The 16,471-nt window shown below is 42.6% G+C and overlaps 1 protein-coding gene across 2 annotated transcripts in view; it reads left to right on the forward strand.

Annotated features, from left to right (window-relative positions):
- The window catches only part of DCLK3 (doublecortin like kinase 3), a 61,391-nt gene that overhangs the window by 31,827 nt on the left and 13,093 nt on the right, over positions 1-16,471 (forward strand). For both annotated transcript variants that reach the window (XM_090050283.1, XM_090050284.1), the window contains exons 2-4: positions 1,586-3,471; positions 15,568-15,700; positions 16,161-16,328. In XM_090050283.1, the coding sequence (XP_089906409.1) occupies positions 1,586-3,471; positions 15,568-15,700; positions 16,161-16,328 (2,187 nt within the window). The remainder of the gene's footprint in view (positions 1-1,585; positions 3,472-15,567; positions 15,701-16,160; positions 16,329-16,471) is intronic.

The raw sequence follows: 16,471 nt of genomic DNA on the forward strand, positions 1-16,471 counted from the left end.
GCAACACAGGGTAGTGGGTAGCAGAAAAGAACGGATCTTTTCTGTACTTTGAGGACTGCTCCTTTGAGGAACAACCACCCTTCCACTATTTTCCTAAATTAATTGAAGTCAGACTTCCTGAAGTCAAGTATCTTGCCCTGGCAGGGGGTCGGACTTGAAGATCTATAAGGTCCCTTCCGACCCTACTTCTATGATTCTATGATCTTTGCCCTACTGGCTGACTTCCCTGACCTATGACTGATAGTGAATTCTGTCATCTTATTTTCACTATCTCTCAGATTACCCTCAATCCTCAGATCTCCCAGGATGTTCAGTTATAATGTTGTGTACAAAGGGATGGAATGCTGTGGAAGAATGATACATTTGTCTACTAGAATTTCTATCTTCACTGTCCAGTAATCACTAGAACTTCCATTTTATGTCTGACTGTTTTTGCTACAAGCAGCTTTAGAAGGTGTTATTTCCAAATGCAACTGTAAAAACTAACCATATTTATATAGGGATAATAATATGACATAACCATTCTTTGTAGTCTGTGTAGACAGAATGTTTTAAAAGCATCAAACTAAGGAAGCTCTCGTCTATTAAAAGCTTATGCCTCACTGAATGAGTCAGTCTCCAAGGTGTTACCCTGACCCACCTTCTGATTGGGTTGAGACTAACATGGCTAACTACCTCTTACATGGTTCTTAATGATAATGATAGTGGTGTTCTTGCGCTGCCATTGTATGTTATAATATGGTTTAGCCATAACCTCTTTTTGTATTTCTGTCTTCAGAAAATCGTATATAAAGATGGCAAAATCTGCTTTATGATAGTGGAATGTTTCCTATGTTGCTTGGCAGATATGATTATGAAAGTCTTTACCAGATGAGGAAAGATGTACTCCATGTTAAAATCCTATATGAAAAATTTTAGATGGCACAGAGTTTTTTTCAGTGCTTATGATCTTGTCTGAATTTTAAGGTGAAAAGGCAAAATACCAGAACCTCCAGAAGCACAGAATTAAGGTTGCATTTCTTAAAAAAATACTAAATGAACACTAATGCTTTTATTTTCTATGGAATTTCATGCATCTAATTCCATACTGGACAGAGAAAGTGAAACATTTCAGAAGATGGTGAGGTTTTAAAGTTATATTTTTAGGAATCCTAGGAATATATGGTCTGGTGCGTTAAAAGTTACAAATTATAATGACTTTTTATAGCATCTGGGTATAAGTTTTTTATTTGGTCTAAGTTATATTACTATGTTGTTAGAGATGGTTAGTTGTAAAGAATCTGTCTACTGAAGAGAGGAAGGGAAATTCCAAATTGTTTCACTATACAGCAGTGTGAAAAAAGTAGTTTGACATGCCAGTTAAACTAAAGTGTGTAAAGACAGTGAAGCCCCCCCATAAAAATGTGAATATGTCTGCAGTTAGATTTATACAAGGTTTTCCATCAGTGGATCTCAAAGCACCTTAATAATATTTAATAAATGTAAATTTATTTCTAGATATCATATAATTCATATGTAGATAATTATTAATTGGAAGTTCCCTACCAGGGTAAATGAGTAATTTGTTTCTCTTTATTTGCTGCAGGGCACCGAGGGCTGTTTGACCACACTTTACATGGTATAAGTTCCAGAGTAACGGAGAGGAAACTACAAGGAACTTGTCCACCCATTGCTCGAGGAAATTTTGGCAAACCATTCTTGGGTGCCAACAGTTATAGTTCTCCATTTTTTAATCCCCGTAATGATTTTCACACAATCCATTCAGAGAACAGCCCAGTGAAGCCCAGGATTGTGACAGTGGTGAAACCATGTGGACACACACTCAGGAAGATCACATTGCTTCTAAACAGGCGATCGGTCCAAACTTTTGAGCAGCTGGTGGCTGACATATCAGAAGCTCTGGGATTTCCACGTTGGAAGAATGATCGCGTAAGAAAACTTTACAATCTGAAAGGAAGAGAAGTAAGAAGTGTCTCTGATTTCTTCAGAGAAGGGGATGCATTTATAGCTATGGGAAGGGAACAGCTAACTTTGAAGAACTTGGGAGTGATAATACAAGAACTTTATCCTGATAGCCCATATGCTCTGAGCCTCATTCAGCAAAACTGGGAACAATCCCAAAAGCTTAAGAACAGGCTACTTGACAAGTCTTTGAAAGTGGAAAATGGCTTTGAGACAGAGGTTGCCAAGAACTGCTGCGATGCCATATCTCCCCAAGCAGTTGCCAGACATGAAGGAAAAGCTCAAACTAAGACCAAGCAAGAGGAAAAGGTTAAGGCCAAAAAAAAGTGGTGCAGAGAAAGTTGGGGTGGAGGCCAAGATGTGAAGGCTTCTAGAAAAGCCAAAGAAGGAGAAAGGTACTTTAACCAAGAGAAAAGTCTTGAGAACAAAATGGAAAAGATTTCAGATGAAATAGTCAAATGTGAGAAGTGTGAAAGAGAGAGACAGCTCAGGCAAAAACTACAAAGGGAAAGACAAGCTGATGTCTCTTTTGAGAGCAGAGACCTTAACACGGGAACATGTCAGAGATATAATTTAGAAAGGAATGTAAAAATTAGGAATTTCAGGAAGTCTTCAGAAAACTCTATGGAAGATGATGAAGCTGGATGGACAGATAATGGCTGTAGAAGAAGCTGGAAGCCTGTGAATCCTAGGAGCATTAATGATGAGCTGGAAAAACAAAAGAGGGGTATAGAGAAAGAAAGAGATTTAGAAAGGCATGAAAATCAGGACAAAGAATTAGTAAAAATAAAGAAAATCCCTGTAGAAGCTATTCCGGTGACTCAAGAAGCAAAGAAGGAGAATGGAAGCACTTCTGCAATTAGTCAAAGTGGTAGGGTAACAAAAGACTCTCAGGGAGATGCAGAGAAACCAGTAAAAATGCCTGGGAAGAACAAAGATGTTCGGAAGCCAAAAGAGGAAGGTGCTGGCGTGGAAAACATTATAACACGTGAAGAGGGGGAACTGAAAAGAGCAGAAAAGGTGGGAGAACATAGAGCCAACAAAGAAGAAAAAAAGCCTCAAGAATTTGAAAGCAGAGGTCTGAGACATATTGTCAAAGGGAGAGGTGATGTGGAGAGCTACTATGAAATCGGCAGAACTATTGGGGATGGGAACTTTGCTGTTGTGAAGGAGTGCCGACGGTGCGACACAAATCAGATCTATGCCATGAAAATTGTTGACAAGTCCAAGCTGAAGGGGAAGGAGGATATGATGGAAAGTGAGATTTTGATCATTAAGAGCCTTTCTCATCCCAATATTGTGAGCTTGATTGAGGTGTATGAAACTGAGGCTGAAATCTATCTAATCCTGGAGTATGTTCCAGGAGGGGACCTATTTGATGCAATCATAGAGAGCGTAAAGTTCACTGAGCATGATGCAGCCCTCATGATAACAGATCTGTGCGAGGCGCTAGTTTACATTCATGCCAAGAACATTGTTCACAGAGACCTCAAACCTGAAAATCTTCTGGTAAGTGCTGGAACACATGTCATCTTTCTCCAGGTATTAGATTTTTCTTTCTGTTTTTTCTTTTTGTTTTGCTGGATATGTAAATATCACACTGTTGTGGTGTTAGCATTTTGGAAGAAAAAAAAGTACAAAGGTGAAGAGAGATCAGTCTCGTAGTGTGCTTGGCATAACATAGGAAACCTATTTAATACAAGTGCTGGAATTTATGTGGCCTCTGACTTACAGGCATGGTAAGCATTTGCATTTTATCGCCAAACACCTCTTATTTAGGTATTACTTTTGGGTATTCAAGCTTGATAATTTTTCATGGAGTGTATGCCGAATCATAAAGTATGTCACAAATAGACCACAATGTATTTAAAAGGTCCATTCAGCATTTAAATGAGGTCTGTTTCTCTGTCTCTTTTATTTTTCTCTGTCCTGTGTATCAGTCCTACATGTTTAGGTTCTTAAATCTCTGGTGAGGGTTTGCAAAGTATCTTGGAATATATATACAGTTCAAACAACTGGAGTACGTCATTGGTCCTGTGTAGCTCTATGTTGCATCTGTATACTTTGCAAACTCCTAACTTCACAAGAGGGAGCCAGGGTGCCACTTCCCTGATCAATTGCATGGGATACTGATGACATTTAGCTGATTAGAGAAGTAATATCCTTTGAAGAAAGCAGCTGAGTGGCTCTTTCTTAATTCAGCAACCTGTTGTGAATTAAACAGGTTGCAAACCACTTGGATATAAATGATCATGATTCTACTGTACTAAAGTTAGCTAAAACACTTAACCTCCTCCTGAAGAGCAAAATTCTGAGTTGGACCTTGAGGCCAGAAAATGGACTTTCTTACCTTTACACTGTTGGCACTGGATTTATGACCCAGATGGCCTGTTCCAGGCAGACCTAAATCCTCAGACTGACCGCAACCTTTCCATTCGATAATAGGCAAATTTATTGATACACAGTGGTAACAAAAGAATAATATAAGCAGTTCTATAGCTACCAATCCTATGGCTGTCATCAGAGTCAAGGTACATCTGGCCAGGACGTGAGCTTCACTCTGAGGTTCTCTGTTGAATGTCATGTCAGCAGGCTGGAGGCCATTGTGCACCCCCCAACCCCAGTGGGGTGGATGAAACAGGCTGGTGGTATGCCCTCTGTCCATGTGCCTAGGGTTCCCCTCTCAGTAGGGGGCTCCTCTCAGAGATGGGGACAGGGGACCCTTTGTTGCTCTAAAGTCTCTGCATTTGTATTCTTTTTCCCCTCCTGATGACTCTTCATCCATGGTTATCATTGATTGGTCTCTCTGTGGTAGTCATACTGTCTACATTCTGTCTTGTCAGCATATTCCTTTGTTTCACAAACCCATCACATGCACACATCCTAATTTAGGGTTTCCAGGCCTTCTAATTTGGTCTGTTCCCTCAAAACTGGAACCTCAGGCCCCCACACTCTTGGGCCTTGTGAGCTGGTGCCAGTTTATCTCATGTTATGGAACAGTGTAGTCCATGTCCACAATTTCCCAGGCTATGTGCATATCCATTGGCCTTCTTGCTTGCCTGGGTTAGATACCCTGTCTGCCTCATAGGTTATGAGAACTGTGTGTATGACAACCAGTCCTTCAGAAATCAATTAACCCTTGCTGCTGTCCTGAACCATTATTCTAATACATATATATTTACCTACAAAACAATTTCCAAAAGCAAACCTCTAAATACCATTTTCTTGCCATCATACACATGTGAGCAGTCTCACTGAAGTCAGTGGGAATATTCACAGGGTTAACTGTAAGCATGTACATTATGTAAATATTTATAGGACTAGTTCCTTGGGTTATGCTGTGTACAAGGTGATAAAATTTGAGTAATTCCTTTGGGTGCCTATACATTTGCTTGGAGGTGGTGGTGGTGGTGATGGGGTGTTTTGATTAGAATGAACCCTGCTGTTAGCAAAAGGACATAGTTAGAAAGAAAGGTTATAGCCAAGCCTATGGTACCTGCAAGCCAGATCACTAAAGGAATGTGCAATATGCATCCTCCTAATGAACTGCTAGAAAAATGTCCAGTGTGAATTACTGGGCAAAGGAGACAGCAACTTGTAGAGCAGATTGAACAAGGATGGATATGGAGGAGTTGCAAAAACACAGAAGGATGTGTCCACCTTCTGAGCATTGTGGGGATTGTGCCTTGTGCATCATGTTCCATCTTAGGAGCATGGGTGACTAGTGCCTCTTGAGTCAGGGGGGCACGTGCACCCCCGACACCAGTTAATGACTGGGGAGGAGGAATCCCCCGTGGCCAATCGCACTCACCAAAAGCGGCTCCGCTGCTTGCAGGAGTCCAACGGGGGGCAGGCAGCATTGGTGCTCCTGCCTGCCCCCTGCCTATTGTTTAAATAGGGAGTACAGCCTTACAGGGGGTGCACCACTGCTCTCAAGGAGTGCACATGTACCCCTGTGCACCCCCTATACATCGCTACTGCTTTAGGAGGATCACCTGGGATCTAGCCTGGATGTGAATAGATGAAGAATTTGGTGTGAATCAGCTGGTTTATGGAAAGTATTTTAGTTTCTATCTTGAGGAGGACATGCGCACACTACCATTTGGGTAACAATCTCAGAATTTGAGTGTTTTGTTTTTTTCCTGAAGCAACTTGGGAACCAGGTTGAAAGCTAATTGTGAGCCAGATTTGACCCTTACCTCTTATCTTTACTTAAAATGATACTAGTAAAACATCTTGAACATCTAGAATATTTGGGATCAGAATCTCCATTTCTCTATGCTGTATGTAGTCACTTGTACCAGTGTAAGAGATCTGAAGGAGGCATAATGTGTACTCTGATTTGTGGGCACTTTGTGTGTAATTTGTTTAGCTGCAAATGATCATACAAGATGTAGACCAATGGAAAAACTGGCTCATGGCAAAGATTTATAGCACTATTATGGTTATATGTTGTACTATGTTATAACTACAGAAGAGGTACGCTTGGGATATAGAAGATTTTATGAAAACAAACTTCCATGGAAGCCAGCAGAGAGTTTTTCCTTTTGGATCATAGATATTTAAAGCTATTGAGAAATAGTAGTTTGTTTAATTTTTTTTTAACTTTAACGGGTTTCTTGCTGTTCATTGGATGGATACATGTAATATAAGGTGTTTATAGAAAAGCATGCTAGCTGTTAGCTGGGTATCCTGATCATATAGAAAGGTCAAGAGATGTAGGATAATAATGTGAATGAGTTTAGAAACCCCTGATATGGTTCTGTGTATTTGCAGATATTGCCACAGAAAGGAAAAATGAAAGGCCATTTGAAATTCTCATATTTATAAAAACCCAGAAAGAGAAAAATAAAACATACGTTTGAACAAATAAACAAAAATCCATCATAGCAACAATAGTATTTGAAAGCTCTATTTTAAAAGGAGTATTAGAACTCGAGAGTAATTTTAACCCTCTTTGTTGTATAATTATATATCTTTATACTGACAGTGATGGCTCTTTTTTGACTAAATGAAATAAATTTGTAGTCTATATCTCAGACATTACTATCACAATTAGTACTTGCTTGTCAGTAGGTCTAGGGATAGAAGTTACACATAAACTGGTTTAAATGATCAGAAACTGGTTTAAACCCATAACAGACAGAAGCTTAGTCCACATAAACCAGTTTCAAAATGGCTGAAACTGTTTTAAGATGAACCTGGTTGAATGCGGTATCAGACTTAACTGATTTGGGTCAAACTGGTTTATGAAACTTCTGTCCCAGACCCTTTCCTGGTTCAAGTTAAATCAGAGCCCCCTAGCTTCCCAGCATGCTTTCCAGCCCTGGGCTGGGCTGTGCTGTTGGTTCCTGCAGAGTAAGGGCGGGAGAGAGGAGGGGGGCGGGGGAGGGGAGGGAGGCAGGGACTGCCTCTCCCAGGCAAACCCCAGCTGGGGTCTGGGGCCAGGGAGGGCGGGGGTTAAATTCCCCTTCCCCCAAGTACAGAGCTGGCCTGCCCTGCTAAACTTACTGCTGGCTGCAACTGTGGACTATAAATCCCAGAGGAACCTGGAAGCAGGAAGAGAAAGTGATGAGCAATCTTCAGGTGTCCTGTTGTTGTGATTCTGGACTACAAATCTTAGAGACCTTGGGAGCAGCAGGAAGAAGAATGGAAAACACAGCCCATGCTGGCTACATGCCAGAGAGAGCCGTGCTCTAGTGCCCCTTGGCTTCTGGCCTAAGTCCCTGCAGGTATGTGGTTGCAAAAAGTAAATTTTCTCTTCACTCGTTAGTCAGTTTACTCTCTGCAGTTTAAACTAATCTGCAAAGACTGAATCAATTTAGCCTTGGGGTTTTTGACTGTCTGTATTTAGCCCAGAAGTGGTAGAAGCCAAAGTCTGAACGAGAATAGGCATTTTCCTGTCCTTAACCCATAAACATCTCAAGTTATGTTGTTGCTGAATTTATTTGGGGAGTTTAAACTTTTTTAATCATCTTAACAGATTCTGTAGAATCTAAGCTTTTATGTTATTATTTTTCCTTTAATTTCTTTTCAGTTGTTACTCCATTTTCCTTCCCCATTCTTCATGTTAGCTGGGAACCATGGTTGGATGTCTTCTCTTTGGTATCTCACATTTATCTTTGTGATAAATTCTTTGTGTTTGACTGGTGATCTCATATCAAAACACTCCTTTCAAGAAATAGATTGACAGGTATAGACTGACATAATGAAGTGTAGCAAATTGAGCAAAATCTCTCACTGAAGTTATGGCTACTCAGCTAACTGTTATCACTACAGGATTGTACAGATGTAAACCCTTCCCTCATCCTTTAAAGCAACTAAAAGGTATGTTTGTTCATACCATAACGTTCTGCTTTTTTTTTAAGGTGAATCACTGTAGTGCTGTCTCGTTGAGTCTTCAGAGAGACTGAAATAATAGAATCAGACAAGGAGCCACTCCCAATAATCTTAAAGGCCTGTAAACTAAAGGATAACTATGGTGAATGTCAGACAGCAAACCAACATACTTACCTACTGTTGGATGCATTTGGCAGACAGTGTGATGGAGCAGGTATTCAGGAGGCTAGTCCCATCTCTTGAAACCAAGGCTCTGCTTGCAACTGATTAAACCTTTAAACACCTCCTTTCTTACATTGTCTCGTATTGCCTATTCTTGGCTCCTTATGCCAAGAAATGGTGAGTGGGATAGAAAAAATAGTTTCTTTCCTTTGTAACATCACCTTCTGGTTATAATCTTTTACAAAAGTCTCTAGGTACCCCTTCTGTTTTCTTTCCCTTTTATTGCACTGTCAGCTCCCCTGGTAAATGCTGCAGAACTGGAATTGCAGAAGAGCCATGACTGCATTATTGAAACAAATGGGTTTGACAACTGGTGTGAAAACAGCTGCTTTGGCTCCCTCCTATCAGGAATGAGTCAGCCAGGCTAGCTCTTGGTATACCCCAAGGAAATTTTGCTATCCCTCATAGGGAACATGGCTAAACACTGCTTTACTTGAACAGCAGAACTTGATGCCATGACTTCTGATGGGGGCTAATTAGTGACCGCTATAGTGGTAGTTCTTGAGGTAATTCACATTGCATACACAAACAAACAGCCAGCATTGTAACTTTAAAAGATCAATAGTTATTAAAAAAGTAGCTTTGACCCAGAAGTTAGCTCCTTCTTCTATTTTAGAATAGACCTTCACTTTAAAAATTGATCTTTCAGATATTATGGCCAGCATGGTTGTGTTGAAATGATGTTGCTGTGCTGGTCCAGGAAACCTGCAAAAAATCTGTGGCTCCTATAATGACTTTTTGCATTTGCTCATGTAGCAGCCTTTAAAAAATGGACCCACCTGAAAGAATGGGAAGGGCTACCCAGCAGAGAGACAGAGTTTGTCCTAGTGGGGACACTGTAGGCTCTGAGGGCAAGTGAAGCTGTTTTGGAGGCAGCCCTGTTGGAAGTGGGAGGAGTGATGTGACCCCAGCAAAGTTTTGAAGTAGAGCAGTTGGCAAAAGCCCGGGAAGGGCTCTGGGCTGGGATTGGCTGAGAGGCTTGGGTAGAAGGGGGGAGCAGTTTTCCCACGGGGAGAGAACAAGAGAAAGAGTGGGGCTGAGGGACAGGCTTGAGACCGGAGGCAGAGTGGTCCCTCGGTGTGCCCTGCGGAGCAGCAGAAAAGGCTGCCATGGGATGAGATGCAGTATCCAGTTCTTCTCTCCGGCCCTGGAGCCTAAGGAGGCAGGATCAGAGAGGGGCTGATTGTGTGGCGACTCCAAGCCAGGAAAGACTGGCCTGCAGCCTGGTGACCAGCTGGGTGAGCACAGCAGAGCTGGGGGGAGGGGGGAGGACTGCCGGAGTCTGCCCTGTTTTCCCTGATGGGTGAGGGGCTCCACAGGCAGGCAAAGCCCAGGGTGGGGTTGTGTTTTGCTGGACTGTGAGGCTGTGCGGGACAGGAGAGTTGCTACAGCCTGCAGCTCAGACACTGCTCCCTGCTGACCCGGGGAAGGGGGTCAAAAGCAGGGGAAGGCTGTCTTGCAGGAACTGCAGAGGAGGAGCTGCCCCCTGATGCCTGGGTATCCTTGCTGCCCGGAGACCCCAGGAGCACGGGGATGGACACCAGCACCAGAGAGCATCCACGGACCACGGCAGGGACAGAGATAGAGGCAGTTCCGCTCCCTGAGACACCCCGCCAGGGGCAGTGCACACGGGATCCCTAGTACACCGCGTGCAAGTGAGAGACTGTGTAAACAAGTTCTTGAGGGTTGGTTAGTGGGTATATCAGTGTGTTTATTTAATGGTTATTTGTTATGTTGTAACTAATTAAATCTTGTAAATATTTTGAGAATTGTCTGCGAGGGTGCTTGATTGTAAGGGGAGGCTCTCCACTCGGGGGCACTGTAGCAGCTTCCTGGGGGGGCTGGGGTGGGCTACTGGCTACCGGGTACCCCAGGGTCCCACAATTCAGGTGAGAGCGTCTGTAGTGTTGTGCCCAGGGTTACACTCAAATGGGATTTTTCCTTTTTGAGACTTCTATTCTTCCATGTCATGTAGCTACAAATACACAAAACAATATCAGAGCTTTCTAAACTCACTTATATTAGTGTTCTGTTCACCTGCTACACATCTAGATCCTTCAGTCTGATCAGGATACCTAGCTAAAGGCTGGCATGCTCTTCTGTGAATAGTATGTATCTAGTCAACAAACGCCAAGGGGTCTATTAAAACTCCTAAATATGAACAGCTGTATCTCATTAGGTTTAAATATCCAGGTTCTAACCTGCTGCTGGCTACAGCCTGTTGGATTTTTTTATCCCAGTTTTCATCTCTAATAGCCAGGGTGGCCAAGTTGACTGTAGCAGTCCTATAGATCTTCCTATTAAACATACCTCAGCCACACAGTGTAGATATGGACATGAAGGAGGAAGCAGGAGAGGGAAAAGAGGATCTTCTGCATTTACTCAAATCTAAGACAACCTTGAATTTAAGACAGCCCCCGCCCCACAATTAGATTCTGTATGTGGAAAATGTATAAAATTGTTATAATATTCCATGTGTAGAATCTAATTATTGGAGGGTCATTTTAAATTTCCCCTCAGGCTGCTGCAGCTGGGAAAGCAGTGGCAGGGGATGGTGGTGGGAGTGGGGGAGGCAGTTGGAGTGGAGTGGGGGCAGATGGGGGAATCAAACAGCTTAACCTCTCCCTTTCCACACCTTTCTTCCTGTGCATCCACCCCTGCAGCCTTGAATTCCCCCTTCTGTTTCTTTCTCCCCCAACTTCCTAACTGTGGGTAGGGGCTGGAGCCAGAGCCACAGCAACTGTTCGCCCACCTCATTCTTGAATCCAAGATGAGGGGTCTTTGCCCCATGTTAAATAGGGGAAAAAATCCTTGTTTTGGATTTGAATAAATATGGTACTCTTGAAACTGCCTTTTCTCTAAGATGGATGGTGGCTTGATAACAGCAATAGGTGTACTAGAAATCTTATGGGTGCATTAGAAATCCTTAGTTGTTATCTTCTCAGTACTATCCAACTCATTTTGTTGGCAATGCAGTATTCTGTTCTGTGGCATATATCCTGTAGCGTTGGGAAAGACGACCAGTTTTCTACTCAGCAGACTGTGGATCTCTGTCATGTCATTAAGATTAAATACTTAGTTCGCAGAAAGAAAAAGAGATTGACAAGCAATTTATTCTAGTGACATGAGCATTCATGCAAGGGAAAGCATGCTTGCTTTTCTCCTGGCAGCTGAAAGGCTCTGTGGTAGAGAGAGAATGACAAGTCTAGGGGATAAAGGGGATGCATGGAGCACTGATGTAACTGTTCTTAATTTGGTTTGTATGGTATAAGCTGGTGAATCATTGTGTGGTGAGGCCCCTAGAGACACAATTTACAGCACTTTCTTTCACAGACTTGTTTGGTACACAACCATGACATATACAAGGCATTTGCTTTTCCCATCTGCTTGACAGGGACAAACTGGCAAATTTTTAGCTGGAGGGAAAATAAATACCTTAGTAGAGCTGTTCAAAACAGCATCATTTTGTTTTGACTTCTGCTTTGCTGTTTCAAAGGGACAGTGTTTCATTTTGTCGTTTTGTTTCACTGTTTCAAAGCACTGTTCCGTTTCACTTTGTTGAAACTGTTTCACTGTTTTGACGCATTTCAACATTTCGCTCATGGGCTATAATGGGAAATCATGAAAATGCCTATAACCTTGTTATTTCATGCCTGATTTGGATGAAAATTACAGGGATGGTAGCCCCTCAGGAGGGCATGAAGTCTGCTAAGTTTCAAGGAGATAGGTGCAGGGGCTTCTGGGAAACTGCACCTCAAACTGCAAAAAGCAAAACTCGTGTCACTTGTGGGCAGTGGCAGCCTTCTGTCATCCCACACAGTTGTGGGGGTCTGCACCCCTGGGAGGACTGTGGGGTTTTGCCAGACTCCTCCCAGGAGTGTGGGCCCCCAGATCTGCACTTGGGATGACAGGAGGCTGCCACTGCTGCCTGGGACTGGCGCTGGGCACAACCTGTGCCCAGTGTCTGGAAGACTGATGCTACCGCTGGCCCCAGGCAGCAGGTCTAGCCTTCTGTCATTCTGCACGCAGGTCTGCGGGCCTGTGCTGCTGGGAGGAGCCTGGCAGTACTGGGAGGGTAGGTTGAGTGCAGCCCTGGCTCTCCCCGCCTCCTGCCACTGGGTTGCACTCCGAGCAGCTCTGCCAGCCCCATGGAGCTGTGGGGCTGGTGGAGCTGCTCAGAGCACAGCCCTGGCGAGTACAGCCTGGCAGCTGGAGGCTCTGCAGCCCCATGGAGCTGAGCCTGGTGGCAGGAGGCAGTGGGAGGTGGTGGACAGCCAGTGGTGGAGCCACTTGAAGCACAGCTCTGGCTCTGAGTGCAGTCTTGGCCAGTGGCCCTCCTCTGCCTCCCACTGCCAGGCTCAGCTCTGTGGGACTGTGGAGCCTCCAGCCGCTGAGCTGTGCTCACCAGGGCTGCATTCCAAGCAGCTCTGCCAGCCCCATGGAGCTCAACCCAGTGGTGGTAGGTGATGGGAGAGCCAGTGGTGGAGCCGCTTGGAGCACAGCCCAGTGGCGGGAGGCTTCACAGCTCCGTGGAGCTGAGCCTGGCAGTAGGAAGTAGGGGAGAGCCACTGGCCAGGGCTGCGCTTGGAGTGGCTCTGCCACTGGCTCTCCTGCCTCCTCCTGCTACCAGGCTGAGCTCTGTGGGGCTGGTGGAGCTGCTTGGAGCACAGCCCTGGTCCTTCCTTGCCTCCTGCCACTGGGCTGGTTTGAAACTTGAAATGTTTCAAAACTTTTGAAACGTTTCAAGTGCCCTCATTTAATTTCAAACCTGTTTTGAAGCCTTTTGTTTCATTTTGAATTTACTGTTTTGAGCTTAAAATGTGTTGAACAGCTTCAAAATGAAACACTCGTTGAAATTTTGCACAGCCCTAGACATTAGGGCCTCATCAAGCTGTGGTAGAAGGATGTCTCTTACCCAGGTCTCAGACTCATTCATATGCATGGGACCAGCCTTGAGGAAAATATCCTCGTTTCTCTGGCCCCCTTTCCTTCCCCACTCCCCCCCACCAAAATGTGCACTCATACACTATTTGAGTTGGTCTAATAAAAGATAGTGGATTTACTCAAAGAACCTTGTCTGCACTCATATACATACATGCAGGCCCTGTCTTCCACTACTTTTGGGGCAGCTATGTGAAAGGGGAAAAAATTGATTTTGCTTTGAAAAAAAACCATGGTCTGGTATTGCCACCTTGTGCTGTAATGAGAGATTCAAGTTTCATGTAACTGCTAAGAGAGAAAATACAATGGTGGGGCCCATGGAGATAGACGCCACACACCCCCTGTTGACTTTGCAGGAACAAGAGCGGCAGTGTGGTTGCACAGAGTTCAATGCAAGTTTGGTGCCCGGATCCCCAAGTTTATTGGTGATTGTGATGATTTCCATATTATCTCTTAAGGTTATATACAGAATATTAGGTGCAGTTGGATATGTTTCATAAGCACTGAAAGAATCTTATAAATTGATGATACAAAAATGCATGCCCCTTCAAAGTATATAACATTTTTTTTCTGTTTTCAGTTGTACTGTATTTGGTAAGGATCCAGTGTTGCCTGTATTCTTGGAGCGCGAGGGAAGGACTTTTTCCCTCTTTGGAAAGATATTACTGCAAAAAAAGCTCATGGCTACTATAAAAAATGCCTTTCTCATTTTTTGTTAGCTGTATTGCTAATAATACAATATGTCATCATGAAAGCTGATGAGCTCTCATAAGAAAAAGCAGAAATATGAGGCGTGTGGGGTTTTTTCTGCTAAAATGGAGGAGTGTGAAGTTGGTGTCTCTACTGTATTACTGCTGCTGTGCATTTTTTTTTCAGATTCGCATTAAAAAATTCCGCTGGTAGAAAAATTTGGCTGGAGGAACATGGGATAGCATTACTTATTCTATCCGTTCCCTCGGTCGCTTTATCACAGGGGCCATCGTGAATTGTTTTCCTTCAAACTCCATTTGATGGCAGGGTTGGAGGTGTTCGAGTCAGGGGTGTCTACTGTCATCCTACAGCCTTGCTTGTCCTTTCAATACCTTTGAAGTCCAGATTTTGCTTACTTGCAGAATTCTCACATAGTTTCCAATGGGGGTAGAGGGTAAGGTTTCCCCATTTAAGGGAAATTTATAATTACCAATAGTTTTATTTTTAATATAACTACCAAGTACTAATTGTAAGAATATGCAGATTTCAGCATTTCTGGTTTTTTGCATAGCTTGGTTTCTGAGCACTGGTTTCTCAAATTTTATTTTTCAATAGTTTTTTTTAAAATTTGATACTAAAGAGCTATACAAGCCAAAATAGAAAGTTTTGGCTAGTTTTCCAGAGGGATATTAGAAGTGTAATCTGCAAGAGGTTAGTGAGGCTGATGTTCCAGTGTCCCTTCCTTTGTCCTTTATGAATTCCAAATATTAATCCCCACAATATCCATTTCCATGGCAGCTGTAGGATGGGGGATGAACAGAGTATTCTGTGCACACAGGTGGTTTTTTTAGTTTGTGTTTTTAAACCCACCACCTTAGTAGAGAGGAGGCTGGGATAGAAGGGGAACATGTAACACTTAGCAGTGACACTACAATGTTGGTATCCAACCTGGAATATGTGAAATATATGTACTGATGTGACAAGAAACATTACTAGTTTGGAAGAAGCCCACAGCTTTTCTCTTTGTAAAGAATTTGGTTTCCATAGGAAAAACAGCATTTGTATCTCCGATGTAAGGCCAATTTGCTCCTCATTCTTTCCCCTCAAAGCACCTGTTCTTTGCTCAGAAGTTGTTGAATACCACACTCTGTAGAACAGTTTTCTTATTCCTTAGAACTTGTATATTTAAAAAGTAAGTTGCCTACTTTATTTTTCTATACAGTACAAAGTGCATTCTGAATACTGTGTAGTGGGATCTTGTTCTACTTCATTTTGGCCAACCTCAATTTGTTGCTGGTGGGGTTAAAGATGTTATTGTCTCTGTCTATCCCTATCTTGTAATAAATATATTGTTCTGATTCTGTTTGTAAAACACAATTAATTTAAAGAATTTCTCATTTTGTTTTGACACAGGTCCAACACAGTGCAGATAAATCCACTAGACTAAAACTAGCAGATTTTGGCCTTGCAAAGCTGGTTACGAAACCCATATTTACTGTTTGTGGAACTCCAACATATGTTGCACCTGAAATACTTGCTGAAAAGGGTGAATATAGATTTTTAAGAAATAATGATTGTATTTTTAATTATGAAGATATTTGTGTACTTTGTCACTGATACCTAATTAATCTTCATATTATTAATATTTTTAATACTTAACAGTGTGTATTACATTCAGCTAGATAAGAAACAAAATAGCTCAGTAATTCTTGTTGAAATCGTGCCAGTGAAGAATTGTCTCTTTGTTTTGCCCTGAATGTTCTTGCTTTCCTCCTCTCTACATCATGGTTATAATCCAAAGAATCTTAAAGCCCCATTGCTGCAAAAGGTCACGGACCTCAGAGATCACCTGTGTAACAATTTCAAAATATCACAGGGGACAAAGCTACAGTTTTTCTTGGAGAATGTAATATGGAATAAAATATTTCTTATAAAGTACATATTTCTTCTCTAAAGGTTAGTTTTGGTAAAAAAGATATTTAACCTGTGATATGTATTTCCCGTAGGTTATGGCCTGGAAGTAGACCTGTGGGCTACTGGAGTGATACTCTACATACTGCTATGTGGCTTCCCCCCTTTCCGCAGCCAAGAGCGAGACCAAGAAGAGCTATTTCAAATAATACAGCTGGGTCACTATGAATTCCTTTCACCGTACTGGGATAATATTTCTGGTGGTAAGATTCATCATGTGTCCCACCCCCAAGGAGGTAATAGCCTCTATCACAGCTCAGATAAACAGCTGTGTCTATAAAGATCAGACCTCACTAAAAGCAAATATTTTCCTGCATCTGGTTGCAACTATCTTTACAAATAAGGC

Source organism: Crocodylus siamensis, chromosome 5 (assembly GCF_052110815.1).
Source record: "Crocodylus siamensis isolate JL-2025a chromosome 5, ASM5211081v1, whole genome shotgun sequence".
NCBI classification, from domain to species: domain Eukaryota; kingdom Metazoa; phylum Chordata; order Crocodylia; family Crocodylidae; genus Crocodylus; species Crocodylus siamensis.